The sequence below is a fragment of the Drosophila bipectinata genome, chromosome 3L, assembly GCF_030179905.1.
Source record: "Drosophila bipectinata strain 14024-0381.07 chromosome 3L, DbipHiC1v2, whole genome shotgun sequence".
NCBI classification, from domain to species: Eukaryota; Metazoa; Arthropoda; class Insecta; order Diptera; family Drosophilidae; genus Drosophila; species Drosophila bipectinata.
The window spans coordinates 3530750-3554488 of NC_091738.1; the positions used below are offsets into that span (position 1 = coordinate 3530750).

The following is a 23739-nucleotide window of genomic DNA, read 5'->3' on the forward strand; positions in this document are numbered from 1 at the left end:
TGCGAAAATTTGCCATTTTGCCGACACAAAAAAGGAATCATTTGCCGCAACTTGGCTGGTGCAGTTGCAGTTGGTGGAAATTGCTAAATAAATGCATGTTTCAGATTTAATGGCTGGGGAAAGGAGCCCGGACTTTTGGCACAGTTCGGTGGGTGCCCACAGCGATGGGGTATCGGTCGGTGTTTTTTTTTTACGGCTTCTCCTTTCATTTTATCTGTTGCGGAAAAAAAAAGTTTGTCCGACGGTGCTTAAAAATAGCATCGGAATCGCGTTGGTCCATAATGGTCTCCCGGTTTCCAGGGCTGCCCCAATTTGGCCAACTCTTTCGGCTCCTTGCCTTTCCATTTCGCCCTTCAGCCCCGCAGCCATCATCAGAAAGTTCCTCAACTCGAGCCATCAACGTCGGCAATAAACTTCAACTTTGCTTGTTTGCTGTTTCGGCCAAATGTTTAATATTTCAAAGTAATGCCAGCCAATATCCTAAAACCTTAAACCCGTGGAGCGGCCTGTAGAGCGGTCCTCCCCCCTTTTTCCTGGGGTGTTATTTATATGACAATTTCGCTTGAGCGCCCGTTAAAATATCGCCGACAATATTTTATGCTCAATGCCCTGGCTCATGTTTTGCCAACAGCCAGCCAGCCAAGTCCTGCCTCCAACGCCCACCCCCCGCCCAGTCCTGCTATGATAAACTTGGCAAATTTATCCTGCTTTGTGCCATACGTCTTTTGGCACAGTTTCCGCTCAAGACGTGTACGCCCTGCTCCCCATTTGCACTATTTGCACAGTTTACAGTTTCAGTTTTTAGCAGCCAGTTCGACTTTGAGTTTGTGCATCTGTGAGATACTTTTTGTCGCTCGAACTGCGCTAGCAGACCAAATATTTGCCATCGCAAGGAGACAAAACAAAGACATGGCTCACGCACACCCCGAGCTCCAAATTGGAAGCGGTATTTGGGCCACCACCCAGCCAGCAGCAGCACAGCAGAACAGCACCACCCCACCACTGGCAATCCACTCACCCACCCACCCACCACTTCGCGACTTGCGGCTGAAGGCTGTGTGGCAGTGAAAGTCGCCGGGGCAACATCCACTCGTCTGTGAAATAGAAAACGAAACAATAGCTGCGACTGAGTGGCGGTAGGGTGGGGTGGCCAGTGGGCGGCCGAGGGTGGGCGGGGCACAACAGCTTCCAGAGAGTGGCCGCCAGGGGGCGCTTGGCAATTGCGCATCGTCACACATGTTACTTCAATTTTCAGTAATGGTAATCGGGCACAAGTTTGGTTAGCCTTCTTTGGCAATTGAATCGGTTTGGGGTTTGGCTCTAGCTCTGGGTCTGGCTTTGCCTTTGGATTTGGATTTAGATTTCGAATCGGAATTTGGCGCACGAATTGAACGGTTTCTGGTTCTGGCTCTGCCACTCTCTCTCTTGGCAGCTGATTTGTGCTTATGAACCGCAAAGGCTACATGGATGCGGAATACGTGGATAATCAGCGGGTGGGGAAAGCTAATTTCTGAGGAAATCGAGGCAACTCGAAAGGCCCTGGCATAGGCACTTTCCAATCACGAATACTATTTGGCTAACAGGGCGGTAAACACCTTAAACTATTGACCCAAAAGAGCTGTGATTTGGAAATAGAAGATGTGGGATCCATACCTCCAATAAAGTCAAGATCAAGAACCCTGGCCAGTTAAAGTCCTGCCCCAATGAGAAGGCTCATTTGTTGGTCTCCTTTCAGGATCAAATAGGAAGAGTCCCCCGGCGCTAATCTCTCTCAGCCGCCGCCATCAGAGCCGCAAACAACAGGAGCTGTGCGGTGCTTTGGACTCGGAAAGTATTTTATGGCTCCCTTGAACATTGAGACCCAGCGATGGCGACGGCGACAACTATGACGACCATGGAGTCCACGATAAGAAGGGGAAGCTGGTCGTCGACAAGCCAAGAATTTGGCAAAGTTGGAACTAAGACGATGCTTTTATGGCATAATTCCTAGCACCGAACTCCGGCTGGCCCACAATCCAGCCAGTCTGTTTGTTTTTACTGCCTGGCGAAAAAGTTTGGCTCAAAAGCGGGAAATGGGGTAAAGAAATGGCGGGTAAAGAAAAGTGCGATGGCGAAAGAGGGCCAGAATTGGCATGGCAAGAAAGTAAAGAGTAATACCCAAAGCAGTCATAAAGTAAACCAAATATTTTACATATAAACGACCGCAAGCCGACGACATCGAGGAGGTACCTCCTCGGCCCCAGACGACGTCGCCATTTTAGCCATAATTTTCTTTCCATCTCTTCTCCGTGGCTTCTTTTTGGCTGTGGCTTTTGGATTTGGCTCTGGCTCGGTTTCTGTCTCTGGCTCCATGCCCGGAAAACGGCGACAGTCGAAAGTAGGTAAAAAAGTTTCGCCCAGCGACCTTGCCATCCACCACTTGGCCCCTCCCTCTTGGCACTTCCGTGTCTGGGACTTTAAAGCCAAGACAATAAATCCCAGGCTATTGATCCTTGCTATATGTCTTAAACAAATTTATACGGCAAGCGGAAAACTAACCCCATATATATCCCCGGACTTAGTCGGGGCTCTGGCCCCGGAGTGGGTTGTGGAATTTTTGATAAACGCGCATATGGCGCCGTAACAGCATGTCGAACATAAACTTCGCTCGCAACTGCAGATGTTGGGGATTCTGAAAAGGATACCCGAGAGTCCTGGCAGCCGCATTTGGGGAGGCATTTACCAGCAAGGGCTTTAAAATTAAGGCGCGATAGTGCAGATTGCTAAAGACATGGCTTAGGGAAGTAAGGATATAAAATCTATGGATGTAAGGGAATTTGGAATATTTTGAAACAAATAATAGCATATTTAGTTATTAAATATTTTATAATATTTGTAATCCTTTTCAAATTGCTTACAAAGAGCTTTAAAGAGAAGTACCCAGCGCTACAGCTCTACAGTCAAGATCCTTGAAGCCAAACTCCCTTTTCAAGGACCCTGAAAGTTTACCGAGCTCTAAGCCAAAAGCAAATTAAATTGCCATTGCCCAAGCAAATGATTTTTCCTTTTTCTTCATTTGCTTGAAGCTTGAAAAGTTTTGCAACTTTTGCCATCATTTCTGCTGCCGCTTATCAACGAAAGTCAGCAAACAGATCGGATTTGTATTTAAATTAAGCATTAAATAGTAGAAAGGTAAGGGGCGCTAAATGAAAACGAGCGCATAAGGATTCAGGATTTTTCCAGAAATGTTGCACAGAGAAGGGGTGCCACACTTAGCTCCTTAAAAAAGGCATTTGCTGACAGGCATTAGGAAAGAACTCGCGCTGATAGTCTCAACTTTTATCCCACTCTCTTCTCTACAAAATCCAACAAGGACACTAAGAGAAAGAGTTGGTTTTTCTTTTGTTTCAAAACTAATTATACTTCTAAATACAATTGAATTCCTCTCTGTGTAGTAGCTGTGGCAGTGGCGTTCTGGTGTTGCATACCTGCTGCTGGACTTAGTGGCCTGGACAGAGCAGCGCTTCCACTTCCGCTTCCATGTCGTGGCCCATAAATCTTTCGCAAAATCGCGGCCAGGCGCAAAGTGCACCACAAAACGGTGAAAATTGCACGGCAAGGATGTAACAAAAGCGAAAGGAAGTGCCCAAAGACCGTGGCAGTACGGGCGGGCAGTGAGACAAGGATCTAAGCGGGCAGCTTACACTGCTCCACCCGGTTTGGGGTTAACTGAGGTTGGCCCCACCCAAGTATGTAAGGAGGGGGGCAGCGCCATGGTGTCGGTTTCGGGTTCGGTTTCGCCGGGGTTTAGCCAGGGTGGTGTGCGTAGATTTAGTGCTCTGGAAATTTAGTTTTACAGTTGCGGTGATTTACTTGCCCGGGGTTATCCCGACCAACAGTGGAATCGACTGCAACTGTCAAGATTGTAGCTTTAAGACTCTATACACCAGGAGGAGTTCTTTGACTGTGTGACCCTTTAACCCTCTGTTACTTTAAGTTTCATCTACTTTTCGGAAAACTCCATACCACAGTGCGTTTAAAATGCTCCATATTGTTTGCATTTGCCTTTAAACTTCCTCGCCCAACATTCTCCAAAAAAAATGTATAAAATAAGACTGAACTTTTTGCCTACTGCCCTGTGTCATCCCCTCCCTGAATTCAACATGAGGCAAGGCCGTACGGTTGGGGAGCAGCGTCACATGTGAACCGAATCCTACGTGGCACAGTGGGAAGGCGAGGAGGCCGGAAGTTAGGGGGTTTTTCGCTTTAAGCAGTCTTATTGTTTATGCAGCAACACTAACAGAATTAATTTATTAAAATTAATTTTAAAAATTTTCTCAAGTTTGTAGATATTTTCACTTATAAGTTTCCCAAACTTTCCAAACTAACTAAGCCTCTTGACGTCTCCTTTCAATATTGTTATGATAATTTTTTCCAGTGCCTTTCAAAGGGAGTCGGCGCTCCAAGAGAGGTACTGGGCCATGGGTGGAGCTAACCAGACTCATTTAAACAGAGACCCCGAGACATGAGTTAAGTGCGATGGCAAAATTTATGCGAAGAATGCAGCAGCAATATGTGCAACGGCAGCACCAACAGCACCAACAGTACTAGCAACATCAACCGAACCACATGGTCGGCAAGCATTTTTCTTCGTGCTGTTTGCTTTTGGCATCCCGTGTTGTTGCCAGCACCCCAAAAAAGGATGTAAAAGGGAACAGGACTCTTTTTTCCCTCCGCCCCCAACCGTTTTTTTTCCTGGCCGTTGAATAATGTTTAACGTCCCAGTGTGCCGGCGTGTATGGGTATTTTTGCTGGGGACAGGAAAAGTATTTGCCAGTGAAAAGTCTTTCGTTGTCTGCATGATGTGTGAATAAGTAAGCTTTGTAAGAAGTTTTTCATTTCCCGCTTTTTCCCCTTTGTGGGCCGTTCGTTTCGACTTACTTTCCATCCAGCCAGCCAGCCAGTTCTCGGCAATTTCGCAGTATCCCCATTGTTCCAAAAAGGGAATCCACGCAAGGGGATAGGCATACGGAAACTTAATAAGATTTTAATTGAAGCGCAAGAATTTAATTAATTTAATTATGAATACATGAAGAAAAAGTCGGAATGAGAATGATATAAAGTAGATACGAATGAGGGTAAGGCCTGAAAATCTTTTCATTTCGAGGAATGCAATAAAGTTGCAGATTTTATTTGGGATGGAGGTACATGGCTTTAAGCCAAAGTATTAACTATCTTTATATACCATATATCGGTAAAATATGGTAAAAAAAAGGCTTAAAGTCACGTTCTTTGTAGAACTGAATTCCTAAAGTAAGCTTCACTTTTTTTGGCGGGTTCTGAGACACAAGTATGCTTCCGCTTTCAGACCCAGAGAGTGTGGTGCGACGGAGTGCAATGCCCCCAGGCCCCAGAGTTGCGTGACGATCATGAATTGGATACAATTGCACATGCCACAGTGTCTACGGTCGTCTATGCTCCAGTTAGACGTAGAAAACTGTCATTCCTTGACTTAATTAAAGGCAGGCTTTTCGCCGGAGAAGCAGTCATTAATTTAATTACTGCTTTCAATTAAGTGCGTATGAAAGACCGTCCTCAAATGCGTTTCAGCTGCATAAATCAATTGATTTGGCTTGCCTGCAACAGCACTGAGAGAAACTACATAGCTTTTATTTTATAAGTTTTGTAAATGGAGTTGTAATTTTGGAAGATTTTTCTCTCTGCTGGCTATACCCCTGACTGACTGACTTCCTTTGAATGTTATCGACGATATTGAGCTTGATTCGTTCATTCGAAACACTTGTACATCTGTTCACTCATGTTCGTTTATCAATTATTGCTCCATTCGCAAAGGAAAGGAGGGAAATCGACAGCGTTTTCCCCTGCACAGTTGACCGACTTTGAGTTATTGTTGTTGAGCAGCTTGTTTTGTTTGATTTTCATTAAGTCTGGCCCACGTCACAGTACGCGCTGCCAGTTGCCAGCTCCCAGTTGCAAGTTGCTTGTTGCCCGCCGCTTGTTGCCAGTTACCAGTTGCTGTTGCAATTACTTGCGTCATTAAACCAGCGACCATTCAGCCCCAGAGTTCTCGAGTTCAAGTTGTGAACCCTCGGGTGATTTATATTACTTTGCCAAGAGTTTTGCCCAGTCGCCAAAGATTTTCAATTGAGTTGCAGCTCTGTTTTGAAAACATTAACAACTTGCAATTAGTGTAGCAAGGGATATTCAATCGGATTAAACTAATTAATAACAAAATATTTGTAATTCCATAAAAAATAATCATAAAGTACAAGGTTCTTATACCAATTAGCCGTAAAACCAAACTATTATCCCCGAATTTTAATGGGTTTACTAGTAAAAACCGAAACAAATCCAAATCCCTGGCAAAAAATCGCACCTGCGACAAAAACCGCGTGCGTACCGAGCAGTTGTCAGGCAGGCAGTGCGGTTTAAACCGCAATGCGACAGCCCAGTCGAGGGGGGCAGCAGGGTAGCGGGGGAGCTGCCCCAATTAATTGTTGTATTTAGCAGAAAATGAAATAAAATAAGTGACAACATCAATGCGAATTAAAATTATTGTCGCTGGTGTTGTAATGCAATCAGTTTCGATTTGATTACCTTTAATTGACTTTTCAGCACTGTTGAATCAGCGACGCTGACAGCGACGATGACTGAGACGTTAGCTGTGGCAGTGGCAGTGGCTGTGGCAGAAACAGCGGCAACGTCATCAGCATTTAACGCTTTTTGTTGCCGCTCATTAACAATTCAAACAGTGTGCTTTTGACCTCTCTCTCTCCGACTCTACTGACAGCCCTTTGGTTTAATTTATTTTATTAAATTCAATTGCTGTGCCGGAACTTGTTGTCAAACATATTGTTGATCGAAGACCTGCAACGGGAGAAATGTGCAAAAAATCCATAAATTATTTAATCCAGCAGCAGTATCGTAAATTGTTAATAATATTGCAAAGAGCTCTGTATGCCAACAATTTATGATTTGCTTAAAATATTCATTTAAATGCATTCTCATTTGATTCGCTCTGGGCTCACGGCCAGTGCTTTTTTATAATTTACATATCCCCCAGTTTTCGTTTTTGTCTTTTTCCCCAGTAATTTTCTTTTTTAATTTTAATAATTTATTTATGTTAATGCCTTAATGGCTAGGCTGCCCTGCCCGATAGAATGGGGCTGTTGCTTGCCATATTTTCAGATACAATTGATTGCCTGCAACATTCTGCATTTACGTAATTAATATTTTTTCCATTCCGCAAACTCGCTTACAATTTTTTTTATCCGATTTCGCCTAGATAAACTCTAGATAATTATTTAATATTCAATTACTCAAATGGCAATTTTGCATTTGAATAAGTTGCTTAAAAAATGATTTAACAAATTGCTCAGCTTAATTAATAAATTGTCAGCGACAACTCGGACTTGCAACTGAGATATTTCTGCAATTTATAACAACATTGCGTTGCATGCAGCAAATGTGAACCGCAACAGAAAATATGTGAAAAGGCTTAAAAGGAAAATGCAAAGCCCGAGGCCTCCTCCTAGTACTTGTTTCACTGGGAAAACTGTCCGCTGTCTGTGTCCCCAGGACACCGGGACCCCTGTGCTGTCTGTTTCTGCCCCAGCCTGTGTCCCTTGTCTTTTGGGGCTGCCCGGACTCCATACATGGCAAGTGTTGTAAGTATGTGCTTAAATACGCATTTATTCATACAAATATGGCCAGAAGGCGTCTGCGGCAACCGCAGAAAGCATCACAGCATCAGCAGCAACATCCAGCCAGCAGCCGGCAACTGGCAACAGAAACAGCAAGAGCAGCAGCCAGAGCAGCAGCCGGCAAAACAATAAAAGCAAGTTGTGAATACCAAAGTGGGACTGGCAATGCGAATAACCAATGACCAGGGATTTTATTTCAATATTGTATCTAGCAGACTTTCCGGTAGAGCTGTAAGCTGTTACCTACAAAGTCTCTTTTCATACTCTATCTCTGTAGATATTAGATTCTTGAAGGCACAAGTTTTTTTAAAGCCTCTTTATAAGTATCCCTTAGTCAGGTCCTAGTCCATCACATCCTGGTCTACCCTCTGGTCATTTTGTATGGCAAAACGCAGAGCGAACGAATTTCCATGTCGTTGCCGTTGTCGTGGTTGTTGCTCGTTAGTTGCGCATCTGATTTGCCCGCCGAGGGACGAGCAATGAGGCAGTGGCGCTGGGATGCTGCGATGCTGGGATGTTGGAGCAACCCAGGAAACAGACCCAGTGCCGGACCCCTGGATGGATGCCCCGCGGGCTCCTTGGCCACGGTGAACATGGCGCAAATGTGACAAATATGGTCATGAAGTGTGCAAGTGACAAGTCTAACATACTTACAAATTTATATGAGGACCCACAAAACCCGCCAGCCCAGGGACCAAACGAAACGAAATTCCTTTGCGTTTTCAAATATATGTTAATGATGGTGGAGGAGACCGAGGCTGGGAGGTGGCGCACAATGATTTCCAGTTTTATTTTTTTTTTCCTCCTGCTGCTCTTGCTGTCGAGTTTCCCTGCTTAGTTGGCCAAAAGTATTTCCTGTCTTTCCGCCGCCGCTTACCCAACACCTCTTCAACGGTTTTTATTTTAACGATTTTTCCGCGGCCTTTTTTGTTAACAAATAAAAAACTGATTTGAATATGTGCAAACTAATGCCGCCGATGATGACCTGGCGTTTTTTTGTTAGCCAAGTCCCTGCAAATTAAATTTCAATTTTCAGGGGATGCGGCTTAAATAAGGTTTTCTTTCTTTCATTCTTGCTAACGTGATTTCAATCGCTCTGGGGAGGTTTAATTGGCGAACAATGTGCTTTAAATGAGGTGAGAATTTCTTGAATTTATTATTTCTTTAATATGGTAGAGATATTTTGATTTAATTCCTATAATCCGGCAGGAAATTCGTGTCTCCGATTGAAACAAGAACATCTCTGACAAGAAAATCAGTCACCTTCCTTTCCAACCGCAAGCCATGTGTCCATTTTTTTTAAACCTCGGGCAGGAAATGACAACGACTTGACTCGGTAAACAAGAAATCACAGAACCTGCGAGCCACAGCAAAGATTTCCACGGATGGTCAGCAGTAATCAGCGTTGCATGCAACATGCCATGCCACTGGCAAACAAGCTGGGGAATTTTTCCAATCGGAAGCGCCATTTAAAGCAGGTACGCACAATAAACTATCCAGAGGTACAGGTAAAAAATAAATATTTTTAAATGTAAGCTTTAAATAGTATTTAAAAATCAAGATAACATCTTTTTTTTTGGGTGCACACGCACCATGAGAGTCCATTGGCCATTTGAAAGTCTAAACAACAAAGTCCGTCACGAAAATTACGCAATTACCTTCAATAAATTGTAATTACGGACTTTGGTAACATTTTGCTTAGATAAACGCTTTTTCATGTCACTGTCCAGAGCTGCCCTCCGCCCCGACTCCGCACGACTTCTGTTTGTTTTTTGGTCGCTTTTCCATTTCGGATTCAGGTTTTCAGTTGGATTCCCCACACCGACATTGACTTTGTCCGCTGGCATAAATTAGACTCAGCAATTACAACAAACAGTCACAGTCCGAGACCTGGGTGACAATGTCAGGGGGTTGTACAAAGTCGACGCTACATATTGGATAATGCTTTCAGGCACCACACTCATCTATACCGATTTGTGGGTGGGTGGCCAGTGGGAGCCGGGGGCTCCGAGCTAAATCTGGATAAATTTATAATTTCATTTTCATGGGAGTGTCCTCAAAATCAGTGCCCATGGCAGGACTTGAAGTGCCCTGGCACCATTCGATCTGGAGCGAATCGATGGATTCAAATGCCACATCAACAATTTAGCCATTCTCCATGAATCATGCATCGGATCGAATGCCAAATAATAAGCGGCCACGCCCACATCGGCCCAGAAGGGAAGACGAGGAAAATATATTTGACAAATTGAGTTGGAATCGATAAATAATAATTGAGGCGAGTGTGCAGGGGCCAGAAAATGATTGCAGATTGAGGAGATAGCCGGAGAGGCGGCCGAGGAGGTTGCCGCTGTGTCTCGGTAAACCCATAAAAGCAATTTCAATAAATAAACAAATTGGGTCAATGCAACGGCAGCCCAGAGAGAAGCAGAAAATTGGCCAGTGGACAAGAAATAAATATGGAAAAGGTCGTATAAAATATTTCAGAGTGACCAGATTTGCATGTGTCGGGGTCACCATCGCAAAACCGAAAAAGGAAAACCGAAAAAGTTTCAGCTCATTAGGGTGAGCCCATCCCACCCACTTTGCTCTCATTTATTATTAGCATTTAAGCCGAACTCGAAAAAGTCATTTGGTCAGCTGAGTTTGGGGGGAATTATGCATATGAAAAAGCCTGAAAAATATTGGATAAAACGCTGTCCATAAACTAGTTGTGGCTGCATATTAAAGCTGGTCAAATGCGAGATTTGCATATTTAAGCCACGACACACAGGCGGCAAATAGTATAAAGTAATCAACATTGAACTATATAAATTTTCGCTCAGCTTTCTAGCACAAAATATATTTGATTGGGAGCTCACAAATAAAATCACGAACCAAATTTAAAATGCAAAATCAATGGGAAATAAATGCGCATAACGTTTAGCGTAATTACGTATCGTCAGCCGATGCAAATCCTCCAAATGAGTCTACGAAAACATGTCTCTATATATAGTTAGAGATACTACGAATGCAGTCTAACAAACATAGAGTTTCTCTTGATAAGCCGCCACCCTGAAGTTTAAAAATATTTATTGCTAAGGTTAATTGGGTGCTGATGTCTGAGCGTGTTGGATGACATAATGGATTTGTTTTATTCATACAAATATTTTAATAATCTCTAAGCTAGTATTCTTGGAAACTAGGAGGTCGTATAATGGTAATTGATTACCTATGTGAGATGCTTCCTGAAACGGTTTTTAGATACATTTATCATTTTAATTATGCATTTTTTGTCGCATCTTATAAATTGCTTCGAGTTCCTGCAAGTCATATGTGATTTAGGGTAATTTTCCCACTCCACTCCAATCACTCGGAATGCTAATCCTGAAAATGAGTTGGGCTTATCAACGGATTTTCATTTCCTTTGCCAGTTTTTTTTCCTCCGATAAAATCTTCCGCTTCGCTAATGTCCACAGCCTGGATAGGCATAACTTTTATTTGCAGGCCATTAAACATTTAGGGCCACGCCCCTTAATGTCACTAAAAGCCAGGCCCGGGGAGGAAGCTTTGCATAAATCGATCTGAGGTCTGCGCCTGTCTCCGGCTATTTACTTATTTATCACAATGACCCAGCCCTATTCCCATCCCGTGGCTTCCTATGGGCCTCTTATTGCGGGGACCACACACAGAGTCAACACCAGAGCTCCATCCATGGCTAGTTCCCAACTCGTCTTGTGTTTTCTTTTTTTAGCAGGACCTCCATTATGCCGCTGTTTGCCTTGATAATGTTTCCGAGGGGGGAGCCGAGGACGAAACTCCTCGACTTTGGTCAAGACATTGTCAGCTGCCCGGCTGCCTTTTTGTCATTTCAGTTGTGTTTACTAAGCGGAAACACGAAAAAATAATATATATATATAGAGAGATATATATTTATATATATATTCGCACACCTCCCGCCAGTGGCTTTGGCAGGCCTAGTTCTGAAAGACTGTGCTGACTGCTCCTAAGCAAATAATTTATTTATGGGCTTGTTTACTTGTTCCGACTCTGGATCTGACTCGGCTCCTTTTGTCATGTTTGCCAAGGGCTTAGAAGGTGGCAGCTCGGATTCCCCCGGCTCGAATTCGGTTGCGCTAGGCTCGACTCCAATTCGCTTTATAAATAAGAAATCAATTGATTTTATTTACAAGTCTTAAGGCGCTTAACAAGCCAGCTAGAAGTCTGTCGGAAATTGAACCACTCCAGAAAGTCCATAAAGTCGTTTCCACATAAATACTGTTCCTGGGAACCGAGACCTAAGAGCCCTCGCCCCAAGCCGCTCTTCCGCTTTAATAATATAATGTTTACTTTCAGTTTTGCTGCAGTTGCAATCGTGGTTCGCCCCCTTGAATTGAATAATCAAATGTCGGCCGGGCAATGTTTACGCCGGATTTCTGGGAATAACTGTTGGGAAAGTGTTGAAAATTTATCTGCCAGGCCATGCAAATTTCTCGTTTTTATTTGCCTCGCATTGCTCGTGTTACTCTGCCACATAAAGGGGCGACTGGCAACAAAAAAAGAACCGAGCTGGATCCACAGCACCAAGCACAGAGTTTTCCATTAGCAAATGCAACCACAAAAGCTCTCGGACTCTTTCTACTTCTCTATTTCTATCTCTACGCTTCTCCAACTCTCGCTCTACTAATTTCGAACCAATAATTTGCACTTAACTGCCAGAGTTTGGGTTCGTTGGTCGTTGCTGGTTTCAGTTACTTTCGTTCCGAATTCCCTTTCATAAAACCATTTTATCCTCCTTTCCCCCGGTTCTGCTGATAAATTCTGGCAAACAGTTTCATGTTCTAGGGGTTAGCATTATCCTGTTGGTGTCCCGATGCCGATGCCGGTTTTTTGATGAAAAACTATCCGGACGAGCGTTAATAAATCTTCGCCAAAAGTTCGGTTTTGCCCTCTATTTGCATTTTCCATCAAGGGACTCGAAAGGGCCAGAACTGCAAGGACCTCCATTCTCTGTTTTGGCTCTGACACCGCACATACGTTATTATTTACTCTGACAATAAAGGACTCTACGGCGATAGAGCTCCAGTTTCCCAGTCGATTGGAGTTCGATGCAGTCTCTTCCCCCTTGGGGTTCTATTTTGTCGACCTGCCAAGTTTTGGCTCCGGCCTCTAAGCTGACTCAGTGCCTGATTTTTATGTTTTGTTTAAGATTCAACTACAATTTTCTCTCTGTCTTAGAACACTCCCCCTTTGTTTGGCTTAAATAATGGTTACTTTTTGATTCCAAGCCATAATTCAAAGGCAAAATCGAAGCACAAATTGAAGCTGGGGTGGCCGAATGCATCTATGGCTGCCAAGTGCCGTCGAAGGCCAGAGGGAACTTGTGTCTGAACTATCTGTAGCTGTATCTATATCTGTCGGGATCGTCGTCGTCGAGTGGCGCTACGTTGACCATTTTTGGGTGGCCTCACCAGCATTGCCACAATGGCAACGCCTCCGCCAGCCGAGGGGGGAAGTGTAGTATGTGTAGCAGTGGAACCAGCTAGCACGCGTTGATGCCGTTGCGGCAGTTGGCCATAAAAAGTCAGACAAGTTCCAGAGCGACGCGTTGCCAAAGCTGTTGCTCTGCAACTTTGGATCGTCTTTTGTCTTCAGTGAGTGCCCCACTCCACGGCCTCCCCTCGGCGGGTCTCGATTCTACTTCTCCGGCTTGTCAAACGTAGCTGTTAGATACAATTACAGTTAGCCGAAGATAGCCGGAGTAACTACACAGCATCGACGCGAACGGCGGCACCCGTTTGAAGTCCCAGCCAGTGCCTTCAGGTATGTATCTTCATCTCATCTCTCGTGTATCTTACATCTCGAATCTTAGATCTCGTAACTCCATCTTTTCCTTAGTCATGTGCGGTCGCCAGAGGTATTTGACTGATTCCCAGTCGAGACTTTCTGGGCTTCATTGTTTCAAGTGTTGTGATTTGCTCTCTATCTGCATCTGGGCATGCGGAATTCGCTACATATCCGAGTGGCTGGGAGGCGTGTGAATCATCATCGGATACGGGTCTGGCCACCGGCCACTGGCAACTGTCCATTAAAGCGCGACAAGTGTTTGGGGCCAGTGGAAAATTGCATAATTGCCATGTTGGGGATAATTGCCGTCGATGAATCATCCCACCGACGGCTTGCCCTCAAATCAAAAGAGATGTCGGTTAAACTGGTTGGGGATTAATGGCTTTCGATCAAATGGGTGGTCCCAAATTATTCGCCCAAATTGTTGTGTCCAGAGAGTGGAGGAATTTGTACTTTAAAGACCTTAATGGAAAACCTGCTTTAATCGCAAACTAACTCTATAGCTGAAACAAACCCGCATCCTTTCTGCTACAAAGACTATTTCTCACCCACCTCATCTTTCCACAAAAAAAGCTCCCAAAAAAGCAATTAAAGATTTAAGATCCGGTCGGAACGAAAGGATGCTAGCCTTGGTCACTGGAAATGGATGACCAACACGTGCTAAGCTTATTAGGAGCCCTGATTTCTCAATGGCCACAGGCAGGGAGCTTGCAGCCAAAAATCAAGACATAAATCCCGGACTCACAGCACACAGCACACAGCCCTGAAGCCGGAATGGCAACAAACTAATAACCAATAAAAAGTCTTAAGCCATCTTAAGCTCATAAATGCTATTTTCAAATATAGAAATAACCAACAGGGAGACGATGCCTGGCGAGGAGAGGTCAAAGGGTTTCGAGTTCGTTCTCTGGTCGTAAAATAATCCAAGTACGTGTGAGCAGTCGCTGGGGAGGAAAGTGCCCCCAGAGGAAACCATTCGAGTTGAAAAGCCCTTTTAATAAGCATTTTGGCCAGACTCGGGGAAAATAAAAACGAAAAGCTGCATTCGAGCGGAGGGGCAACAAGTGGCATGCAATGGGTTAGCGAGGACGGGGAGGTGACGCGGTGTTACAGGGTTAAGGAGAAACCACTTCAGCTGATGTTTGAGTGAATGAAGTCGGAAGATGAGCAGCCCAAGACCAAGAAGAGGCCCAAGCCAATGATTGGCAGTCGTCGGTGTTGGTATGGGGACAAGGGGACAGGGCAAGAGGAGCTGGAGAGAAAGGCTGTAAAATAGAGCAACCATTGGCGGCAAGCGGCGGCAACAGTTGTTGCCTCAGAGCTGCGGTCATGTTGCATGTTGAAGATGACAGCCCGACTGCCAAGGTACGAGGGTTGCCTTACGAGTTTTAAAAGCTGCCAGGCTAGATGACTATGAGCTTCAGGTGTTCCATATCCAGAACTCTTCAAGCCACCCATTTATCAATTCAACTCACGGCTGGCAGACAAGCAGTCAGGGCAGTCAGGCCGGCTGGCAAAACGCTGCAGTGCAGTTGAACTTTTAATTTGATGAATGATATACATTTGTCTCGAGTGCGAGGCAACCCTCTTGTGGCTTCCACTCCTCGGCAGCCGTCCCTGGTGTGCCACAGAGATTGCCGCAAGTCGGCCAGTAATTGTTGTGGATTGCAGCTGGGAGAGGACCCGGCCCGGGTCCGACGAGCAATCGCCTGCAAGTATTTGCACAGACGCACACAACACACACTCTCCCCTACCTCGGTGGATAGCCCGCGGGATCTGGATCTTCGCCCGACCCGGGCTATATAATTTTGCTTAGCTGCAATTATGAGATGTGCCGGGCTGATCTTGAGCCGACTGTGGCGGCCGAGGGGCGCACACATCAGGCACGAAGGAGGAGGTTCCAAAGAAACCTGAACTTTACCGGAAGCTTCGTCTTCTGTGTTGGATCTTTTGTGAATCAAAAGAAGAGTCTCCGCATGCCCAGTATGTAGTGCAACTCGTTGTGTTGGTTTTACAAGTGCCTGGAGTGGTGCTGGAGCGGATGACGCAGAAGAGGAGGCATCTGCGGTGCACCACCCCCTTCGGGGCTTCATGCGTCTGGCAGATGCCAACCTCGACCATCCAACATCCTTAATTATGACAATCATCCCAGCTTGATGCTCATTTCTTGACTTGGTTTTGTTTTTTTTTTCGCGGCTGCTGATCTCCAGTCCAGGTCCCGATCCAGATCCAGATCGGTTGTATCCGCCAGTGCGTGTTTTTCTTTTATTTCTGCTCGTTGGTATGGGGTCACCTCTCGATACAATCATTATGGGAGAGAAGCAGCGGCAAAAACACAAGAAAGCCAGATCGCAGTAAAAGATCTTTGGCACAGTTTTCGAAAAACACATTGGAATGCTCGGAGCCAGGGGTTGATTTACTGCCAGGATGGGAACCAAGTGGGGGAGATCATTCCATATCATTTCAAGGTTGGGAGCGTGAGAGCTTTATTTGTCGAAAATGAGGGTCTGTCTTGGTATGACTTAATTACTGTCTGGAGAGGACATCGTCATGGGTTATGAGGAAAAGAAGAACCTCGGCTGACCTCTGCTTCTCGTAACCCCACCGCAGGGTTTCTGCCAGATCACTTTCGCTCTCGTGCAAGTAGACCCCAATTATAGGGCCCGCTGATTGATTATGTGGCAACAGCAGCGACAGCTGTGCAATTAAAAGCTCAGCTTTCACCCTAAGGCCACTGGCAACCACTAATTACTTTCACTGGACCAGCCGACCAGAGGTCCGTCGTCAAACACAACTTGCAAATAAGGCAAAGTCAGAGACAGAGACAGACCCAGAGTCAGAGGCGTAGTCACAAATCGAGCACGCAGCCGGACTTTAGTTATCATCATCATCATCATCGTAGCAGGGGGCCAAAAGGTTAATATGGCAATTAGCCAACTTTACCAAAAGAAAGCCCAGCTCTGGGACAATTAACAGGGCCACGAACAGGGCTCATAGATACGATAACTTTCAAATGCGATTAAGGTCGATGAGCTGCCAACTGGATCCAAATCGACAGGTTCTAACAAATGATGATTCTCTCGTTTGTTGTTTTGGTTTTTTCTTCTCATTTTCATCCGATGATGGTCTTTTTTTGATTCGACGGAGGATGATGCCGACAGAACGGATGCTGGCAACCACAAGATACTTTAATGCTTTTGAAAGTATCTGCCGCTGCAAACGAACTTCAACAGGTTCACGCCTCAATCGAAATCTCAGACACACATTAAACGTAATTTTCGGCCTTAAAAAAAAGGGGCTCACAGTTGGTAAGACCGGGCCAGATCCTCTCAACTGCCGCCGCTCCACTTGTAAGTGGTACATCAAAAATTTCCAACAGTTTTTCAAGTGTTTATAATGGCCTAGAGGGGCTTTGAGCCGAGGTCTGGTGTTGGGGGGCTTGGAGTGTGATTACCGCAAGTAAACTATCTCTCGCAGCTGGATGTATCTGAGGGAACGCGCTGCCGGTTTTGTTTTCTTTTCTTCCCCAACTTGCTTCCTCACTCGGTTTTTATGAAGATGAATTTCTATTTTATGAGTGATTTAGACGTGGTCGCCGCTCTCTATCCCGGTGCCCCGCTGCTTTGTAGCTCCAATTACCTGAGATACTTTTTGTGCGTCCGCCTGATTGATTCCGCTGAGCCGGGCCAGGTAATCGGCTTTTGCCAAAGGCCTAGGTCTAGGCAACATTGTCGCCATAGCGTCTCAGCTTCAATCACCTCGAAAAGTACAAAACGAATCAAGGGCGGGGCATCCGATCCAATGACAAATCCGTTCAACAAGTGGCACTCGACAACTGGAGACCTTCTGCTTCTGACTACACTAATGCCAGCATACCAGTCTGGCATAAATCAGTGGGCCACATCTCAGCTTAGATCTCTAGTCTATAAATTTAAATTAGCCAGTTTAACTTTTGGCCCAGACTAGCTGGCTTTCAAGCTGCCAGGTGATTTAGCACCTGGAATATGCCAAGAATCAGTTTTTTTTTCGGGCTCTGAGCACTTGCAGGTGTTTCAATGCCGAAACGAGTTTACATTCAACTTGACTTATTTGCCAACTAATTTCTGGTTATTTATGCGACCCCAGCGCGCCGGAATAAAAAGCCAAACAATAGACGTGGGGTCTTGGGTGGGGCTCGCAGGCGTTTGTGGATTTGTTTGCGTTTTGGTAAGCGCGCTTTTGGCTGGATTTTTTCGTGAGTCCATTGTTTGGCCGACAACATGACAATTACACGTTAAGAATTTTTCAGCAAACAAATTGCTCTGTCAGCTCCGGCTGGAAGTAATCAGCATAGCAAATTATGGAATTATTTCCATCTTTAGAGGCATTCGAGCGTCTGAAGGTCGGGCTCATAATTCATGTCGTGAAGTCAAGTGCAAAAATATAAATTGCGTTTGAGATGATCTCAGTTAGTGAATAAGAAAGAATTATATTCTTACTTAATTTTAAGTAGATATATATAATTACATCAAAAAGTTTTAGGACTTTAATCCTGCCTGCCTCCAGCTTTTTAAGTGGAATCTGAAGGACACAAAAAAACTTACCCACCCTGTTTCAATTTTTTTGTATTTTTTTGATGAAAAAGAAACCATTCAATGAGTGGAGATGGCCTGCTCCACGAGGCCTGTTTGTTATTTACCGACAACTTTATGGCCACATGCCGACAGAACAACAACAACACCAAATTGTCATCATAAACAATGCGAGGGGGAAAAAAATCAACGAATTTGTTGCTTAAAATTCTGCCTCTCGTAATTTTTTCCTTTGCGGTTTACCAGGCGGCCAACTTGCTGTTGTTATTGTTGACGCGCATGTGTGAAAAATAAGCAAGTTTTTCCAACCCATCCCGCTTTGCCATAATGTGGGGGGTGTGGTCGGCGACGAATTTTTCTCCGTAGGTTTATTTCCCCACTATAGAGAGAGCTATACGTGGCTGGAAAAAAAATAGCGCCGCCACGGCGTCTATTTAATGAAGTGCCAGCCAGCCCAGAAGATTTTCGGGGACATTTTTTGTTGAGGGCCGAGGCTAGTGTGAATTTTCACATCCCCGACAAGTTCCCGGTCGTGCTGGCCAAGCACAAAGCGGTTGCATTGAGCCGGGCTCAGCCCAGTTAAGCTCGGTTGGGAGCCCAGTTGAGTTATCTTGTGTGCCGAAGGTTGACAGGTGGGCGGGGCTGGGTTTGATTTAAGTGCAGATTGAATGGGGTTAGCTTGCGGTCAAGGCAAATACATGGTTAGTGATTTTTAAACGACAGTTTCTGACTAGCAAGATGACAATAAACCCCCACCAGATAGATCACAAATAGAGGCTAAGATTTCCTATTGTTGGAGACTCTTTCCCTTCACAAACATATGTGAAAGATCATTCCGGCTTAACCTAAGCTGCCAATTGTAAAGCTCTTTAATCCGATATACATGGCCTGGAAAGAAGAGCCATTCAAGCACTTACCAGCCAGCAGCACACACATGTGTGTCCAATCACTCTCTGGCCCACTGGATGTCGTCCCGGTATAATCTGTAATGAAGAGCAAACATATAAATTTAATAAGCTGTCACATAAATTTTCCACTCTCTCATGAGCACTTAAAGCTACTATATGTATATACTAGGCGCAGCCGAAAACTCATTCAAGCCGAACACTAAATTAGTGAGAGTGATACCCTCCGAGAAAAAAATGGAAAAAAATAGAACCTAAAAATAGGGGAAACCTAGAAATATCCGATACAAATTAAATCCACTTAGAAAACCGTTGCCATTGCCAAAATGGATATGTTTTGGCATCTGTTTCGATTTAAAGGATTGAGTGGAAATTGAATACTTTCCCAAGAACGCTGACTAAGTGAAAATTAATAGGCACACACTCTCCAACACCAGAGTGGGAGAGGAAGTGTTAAACTTTCACTGGAACACTCCGTAACAAGAAACTTGAAATGACTTTTTGAACTATGAACCATGAACATGGAGTTATCATCGAAGTGGAGTGGAGTGCGTGGATTTGAGGTTCGGCTAGACGCATCATAAATATTTGAAAAGTGTCTCTGTAACTGACACGATGATGGTTCCACGGCCGAGGGCCTGCCAGCATGCCACATGTTGGCAGCAGCAACATTTTGACATACTTAAGTGTCCGACAGCCCCCATCATCATCGTCGTCGGCGGTCGATCGGTCGGCGGAGTGATCGCGGCCTGAACAGATCCCCCTGCCTGTGCCTGTGCCGCTCCAGCGCGAAGATGTGCGACAATAAATTTGGAAATTATGAACATAATTCTTCATTAGCAGCGCCTCCGGGCCGGTCCATTGATAAATTGGAAAACTCGATAGAGCAGAGGCGGCTGCTGAGCACTTCTTCCTCCCTTCCTTAACCGAAAGCTACAGCATCGGAATCCGCATCCCAAACCGAAAATGAAAGTGAAATGTGGACTGTGGACTGCCCACATTTGGGGACTTGCCTGGGACTGGAATCGGGTGATAAATTGGCGATATTACGGCAGCAGATTATTCAAATTTTTTCGTGTGGGCGTTAACCCACAAAACCAAAAAAAAAAGCGTTTGGAGAATGCCAAACCAGGCCAGAGCCAGAGATAGACCCCATTTCTGATAGTGCCCCGCCACTGTTGGCATTCAAATTGAAATAACGTGATTTTTGTGGTGCACTGGCCATTGGCCATTGGCCGATAAAGCATCGTGGAGGTAGGTGGCAGTAACACTGGCACTGGCCAAAGAAAGGGAACCATCGGGTTGACATAGATTTTCCCCTCGCCGGCTATTGTTTTGCGGTTTTGCGCAGATTTCTGGGCTTGACTCTGAATCGAAATGCAAACGCAATTTTTATTCGATTTTTATGTTTCTCTATTATTCTGTGGGTGTGGGCGCGACTTTCTGGCAGTTTAGTTTTGTGCGTTTCAATAAAGGCTTTTGATATTTGACCAAAGACTATTTTTCAAATTTTGTAATGCCCATGGGAAAGGGAAAAATTCAGTAACTTATTAAAAAAAAAAAATTTTACAAATATAAAATAATTTATATATCTCCCCGACGGGGAATTGAACCCCGGTCTCCCGCGTGACAGGCGGGGATACTAACCACTATACTATCGAGGATGTTGATGTTATGCCAGCCCAAAAGTGTTCATAGGCCTTATCACACTTGCTAACAAAAGTATATAAATAGAAAGCCAGGCGGATCCGATTATTACCACAACTCTAAAGAATTCAATCAACACATTATTTTGTAATTGCTGGTCTGGATTTTTCACATGTTTTCTGTAAACCGACCATCGCAATAAATTGCGTTTCCCGCATAGCTGGCTATCGCCATTGTTCCACTTTATTTTTTTGTGGCCCCGGAGAGCAGTGGGTCTGTCCCCTAGCGGTTTCGAAATCATTCCCACCTCCCAACAGCCGTCGGAAAACCCGCTCGTTCACTCCAATTCACTTTGGGCCGCTCCGCACGCGAGTTGCAGCGACCATTTGGCTTTCACAGCCCAGTTCACTTGCCGCAAAAACCGCAAGGTGCGTTGCAATAGTTGCTCAAAAGCCTTCAAAGTGAAAAATTCCATTTCACAGAAAGACACAACTGCCTAATAATACTTTATTTCGTAAGATGGGCTCATGGCAAGGAAAAGGGGAAAATACCATAAAGGAGAAAACCCCATTCCAGGGATCCCATCACGAAAAATCAACAAAAACCCTGAAAAATATTTTGTCTCAGGATTTTGATGCAGAATGGTGGAGAATCGATCCAGAAATCGTTTAAGGTACTCCGCTTGAGAATCGGATGAGAATTGCGGAAGATACAGCCATCCCACTGGGCCCTATAGGGGAAAACCTCATTTTCAAGCGAAATCCCATTTTCAAGGGATCCTATCACGAAAAATGGTCAAAAAATCTGAAAAATATTTTGTCTCAGGATTTTGATGCAGAATGGTGGAGAATCGATCTAGAAATCGTTTAAAGCACTCCGCTTGAGAATCGGATGAGAATTGGGGAAGATATAGCCATCGCTGTGGGCCCTATAGAGGACTATGGCCGTGTATAGCTCCTAAAGCTGCCATATAACTGAACTATCGGAAATGACCCTACTTCCTACTAGAACTACTTCATTTCCTTTCTTGTTTTTCACTAAAAACTTTGCTAAAATTATCAGAAAATTGTATTTTAAAATTTTAAGGGAACTTTTTTTGGAAAAATCAATTGCAAAACATTGCCTCTTATTTTGGGCCTTAACTGGAGATCCAATGGGCGGAAGACGCTGTGTGATCTGCGGCGAGGAGCCACCCGAGAAGGACCACAAGGGAAACGAGGCCTACGCCTTCCCCAAGGACGAGGACGAGGCCCGCATCTGGCAGGCGAGCATGGGGGCCAAGGGCTGCTGCGTGGAGAGCATCCAGCAGCAGTGCTGCGTCTGTGTCCAGCACATTCCCGAGTTCGTGAAGCGAGCCAAGAGGGTGGGCCGAAGGATTCGAAACCTGGAGCGCAACAAGGAGAAGAGGCGGGAGGAGCTGATGGCCCTAGCCGGAGCCGGCTGTAAGTGTCCAGACGGGGACACGCCGGGTCCGGATCGGCCAACAGTCAACGTTCTACTCCTCAACGGAGCCTCCCTGCCCACCTACTGCGGCAAGGGCCAGACGGCCGAAAATGTCTGCCAAGCTCCAGATGCTGACGGCGATTCTGGCATGAAACTCAAGCGGGTCAACGCCCAGGACTCGGACACGGAGATCTTTGTCCAGGAGTCGGGCTTTCTCGACACCGGCGGCAGCTTTCCCGACATCGACGGCACCGAAATGACCGTAATGCGAGCTCCAACCCAAGACGACGAGGAGCTGGAAATATTTCACAAGGACTGCCTGGCAGAGGAGGAGAAGCATGGCAAAGGCCTGAGGTAAGTAAGCCGGCCGGTTCTTAGACATTCATGACTTGCTTTTCGTTGAAGAGCCCGCCGGAACATATGCATGCCGGGCTGCACGGATGTCCTGCTGCTGGCCCGCGGGCGTCACGCCACCGACGAGTGCCCCTGCAAGTGCGAGCAGTGCTCGAAGCCCTCCAACCTGCCGGACGACGGCGAGTGCTGCGACCCGCCCTGCTGCCCGGACACTCAGCCGGAGTACTACACCCAGCCGCCCTGCGGCTGCGAGTGCGAGCAGCAGGTGCGGCGCGAACTGGGCCGGGTCATTAAGACCCAGACCCAGCGGATCAGGGAGCTGGAGTCCCGGCTCTGTCGGCAGAACAACATGCGCAGCTGTCTCCAGCGGAAGCTCGACGAGCTGTACTGCGAGTTTGGCAAGTTGGACGAGGACCATGGCGAGGGCAGTCACGCCCGACTCCAATGCCCGGCCCCCGACTGCGCGGCAGTGGTGGTGTCTCAGCAGGCGCCTCCCACATCGCACGCGCCCCTGAAGGAGTCCCCCCAACTACCGAAGGTACCTCGGTTCCGACGCTCCGTCCACAAAATGACTCCCGCTCCACCGCCACCGGAGGAGAGGGACTCGTCGGACGATGACTTGTTTGTCAATGAGTCCTTCGAGAGGGTTCACTGGGTGGCCATGCGTAATACGGAAACGGATGATGGTCGCAGGACCCGTAGACCGGAGTGGACCACTACCAAGGAGCCGGGTACTCTCACTCCCATGAGTCGCAGCCAAATGTCGATCCGCTTCGGGAATAATATCGTGCCCGAAAGTAAGACGTCCCTTCAGCTATCTAACAAGTCGAGGTCGCTGGGATCGCGTCCTTGATGTCCTCCCACACCACACTCGCCCTCCAACATCGCCTCCGCGTCTGCCACTCTCCGTTCTGTGTGCCCAAAAGCAATCATGCAAAAATTTAAATATATTCTTTTTCCGGTTCTGTGCAAATGTTTTTAACCCAAATATTTTGTAGACATGCAACATGCAGCATTTACAAAGACAGACGGCCAGCCAAAAGGCATAAGACACTGGGAAAAAGAGATAAAAAATAGAGATAATGTTCTAAGAAAAGGATATACAATATAAGTTACTATGAGAGATATTTCAAGAGATTTTATAGCTTATAGTTATTTTAATTTTAAAACTTAAGCTAGTATTTGTTCAAGTGTATCAGCCAGAGGCCGTAGTGGAATGAAAAAGGTGATTCCCCCCTTGGGCTCAATTCGAACCACTCGAATACCCCTCGACACCGACAGCTGTGTGCA

General features: G+C 45.7%; 2 protein-coding genes and 1 non-coding gene across 3 annotated transcripts in view; 1 reads left to right on the top strand and 2 right to left on the bottom strand.

Annotated features, from left to right (window-relative positions):
• Nucleotides 1-23739, bottom strand: part of caps (capricious) — a 44763-nt gene that overhangs the window by 6084 nt on the left and 14940 nt on the right. Inside the window, exon 3 of the mRNA XM_070279641.1 lies at nt 19018-19083. The gene's annotated coding sequence lies outside the window, so the exon portion shown is untranslated. The remainder of the gene's footprint in view (nt 1-19017; nt 19084-23739) is intronic.
• Nucleotides 20598-20669, bottom strand: TRNAD-GUC (transfer RNA aspartic acid (anticodon GUC)). The gene has a single exon. It is a non-coding gene; the product is annotated as a tRNA-Asp (tRNA).
• Nucleotides 21664-23429, top strand: LOC108127645 (uncharacterized). Its single transcript, XM_017244816.3, has 2 exons — nt 21664-22449; nt 22501-23429. Exons 1-2 carry the CDS (start codon nt 21806-21808, stop codon nt 23300-23302), a joined length of 1446 nt encoding a protein of 481 aa, XP_017100305.2. The 5' UTR covers nt 21664-21805; the 3' UTR covers nt 23303-23429.

Bases quoted from the DNA above. Each gene is read 5' to 3' on its own strand.
- LOC108127645 (XM_017244816.3), top strand. From the start codon at position 21,806: ATGGGCGGAAGACGCTGTGTGATCTGCGGCGAGGAGCCACCCGAGAAG. The intron at 22,450-22,500 runs GTAAGTAAGCCG...TTTTCGTTGAAG, and splicing joins AAGCATGGCAAAGGCCTGAG to AGCCCGCCGGAACATATGCA.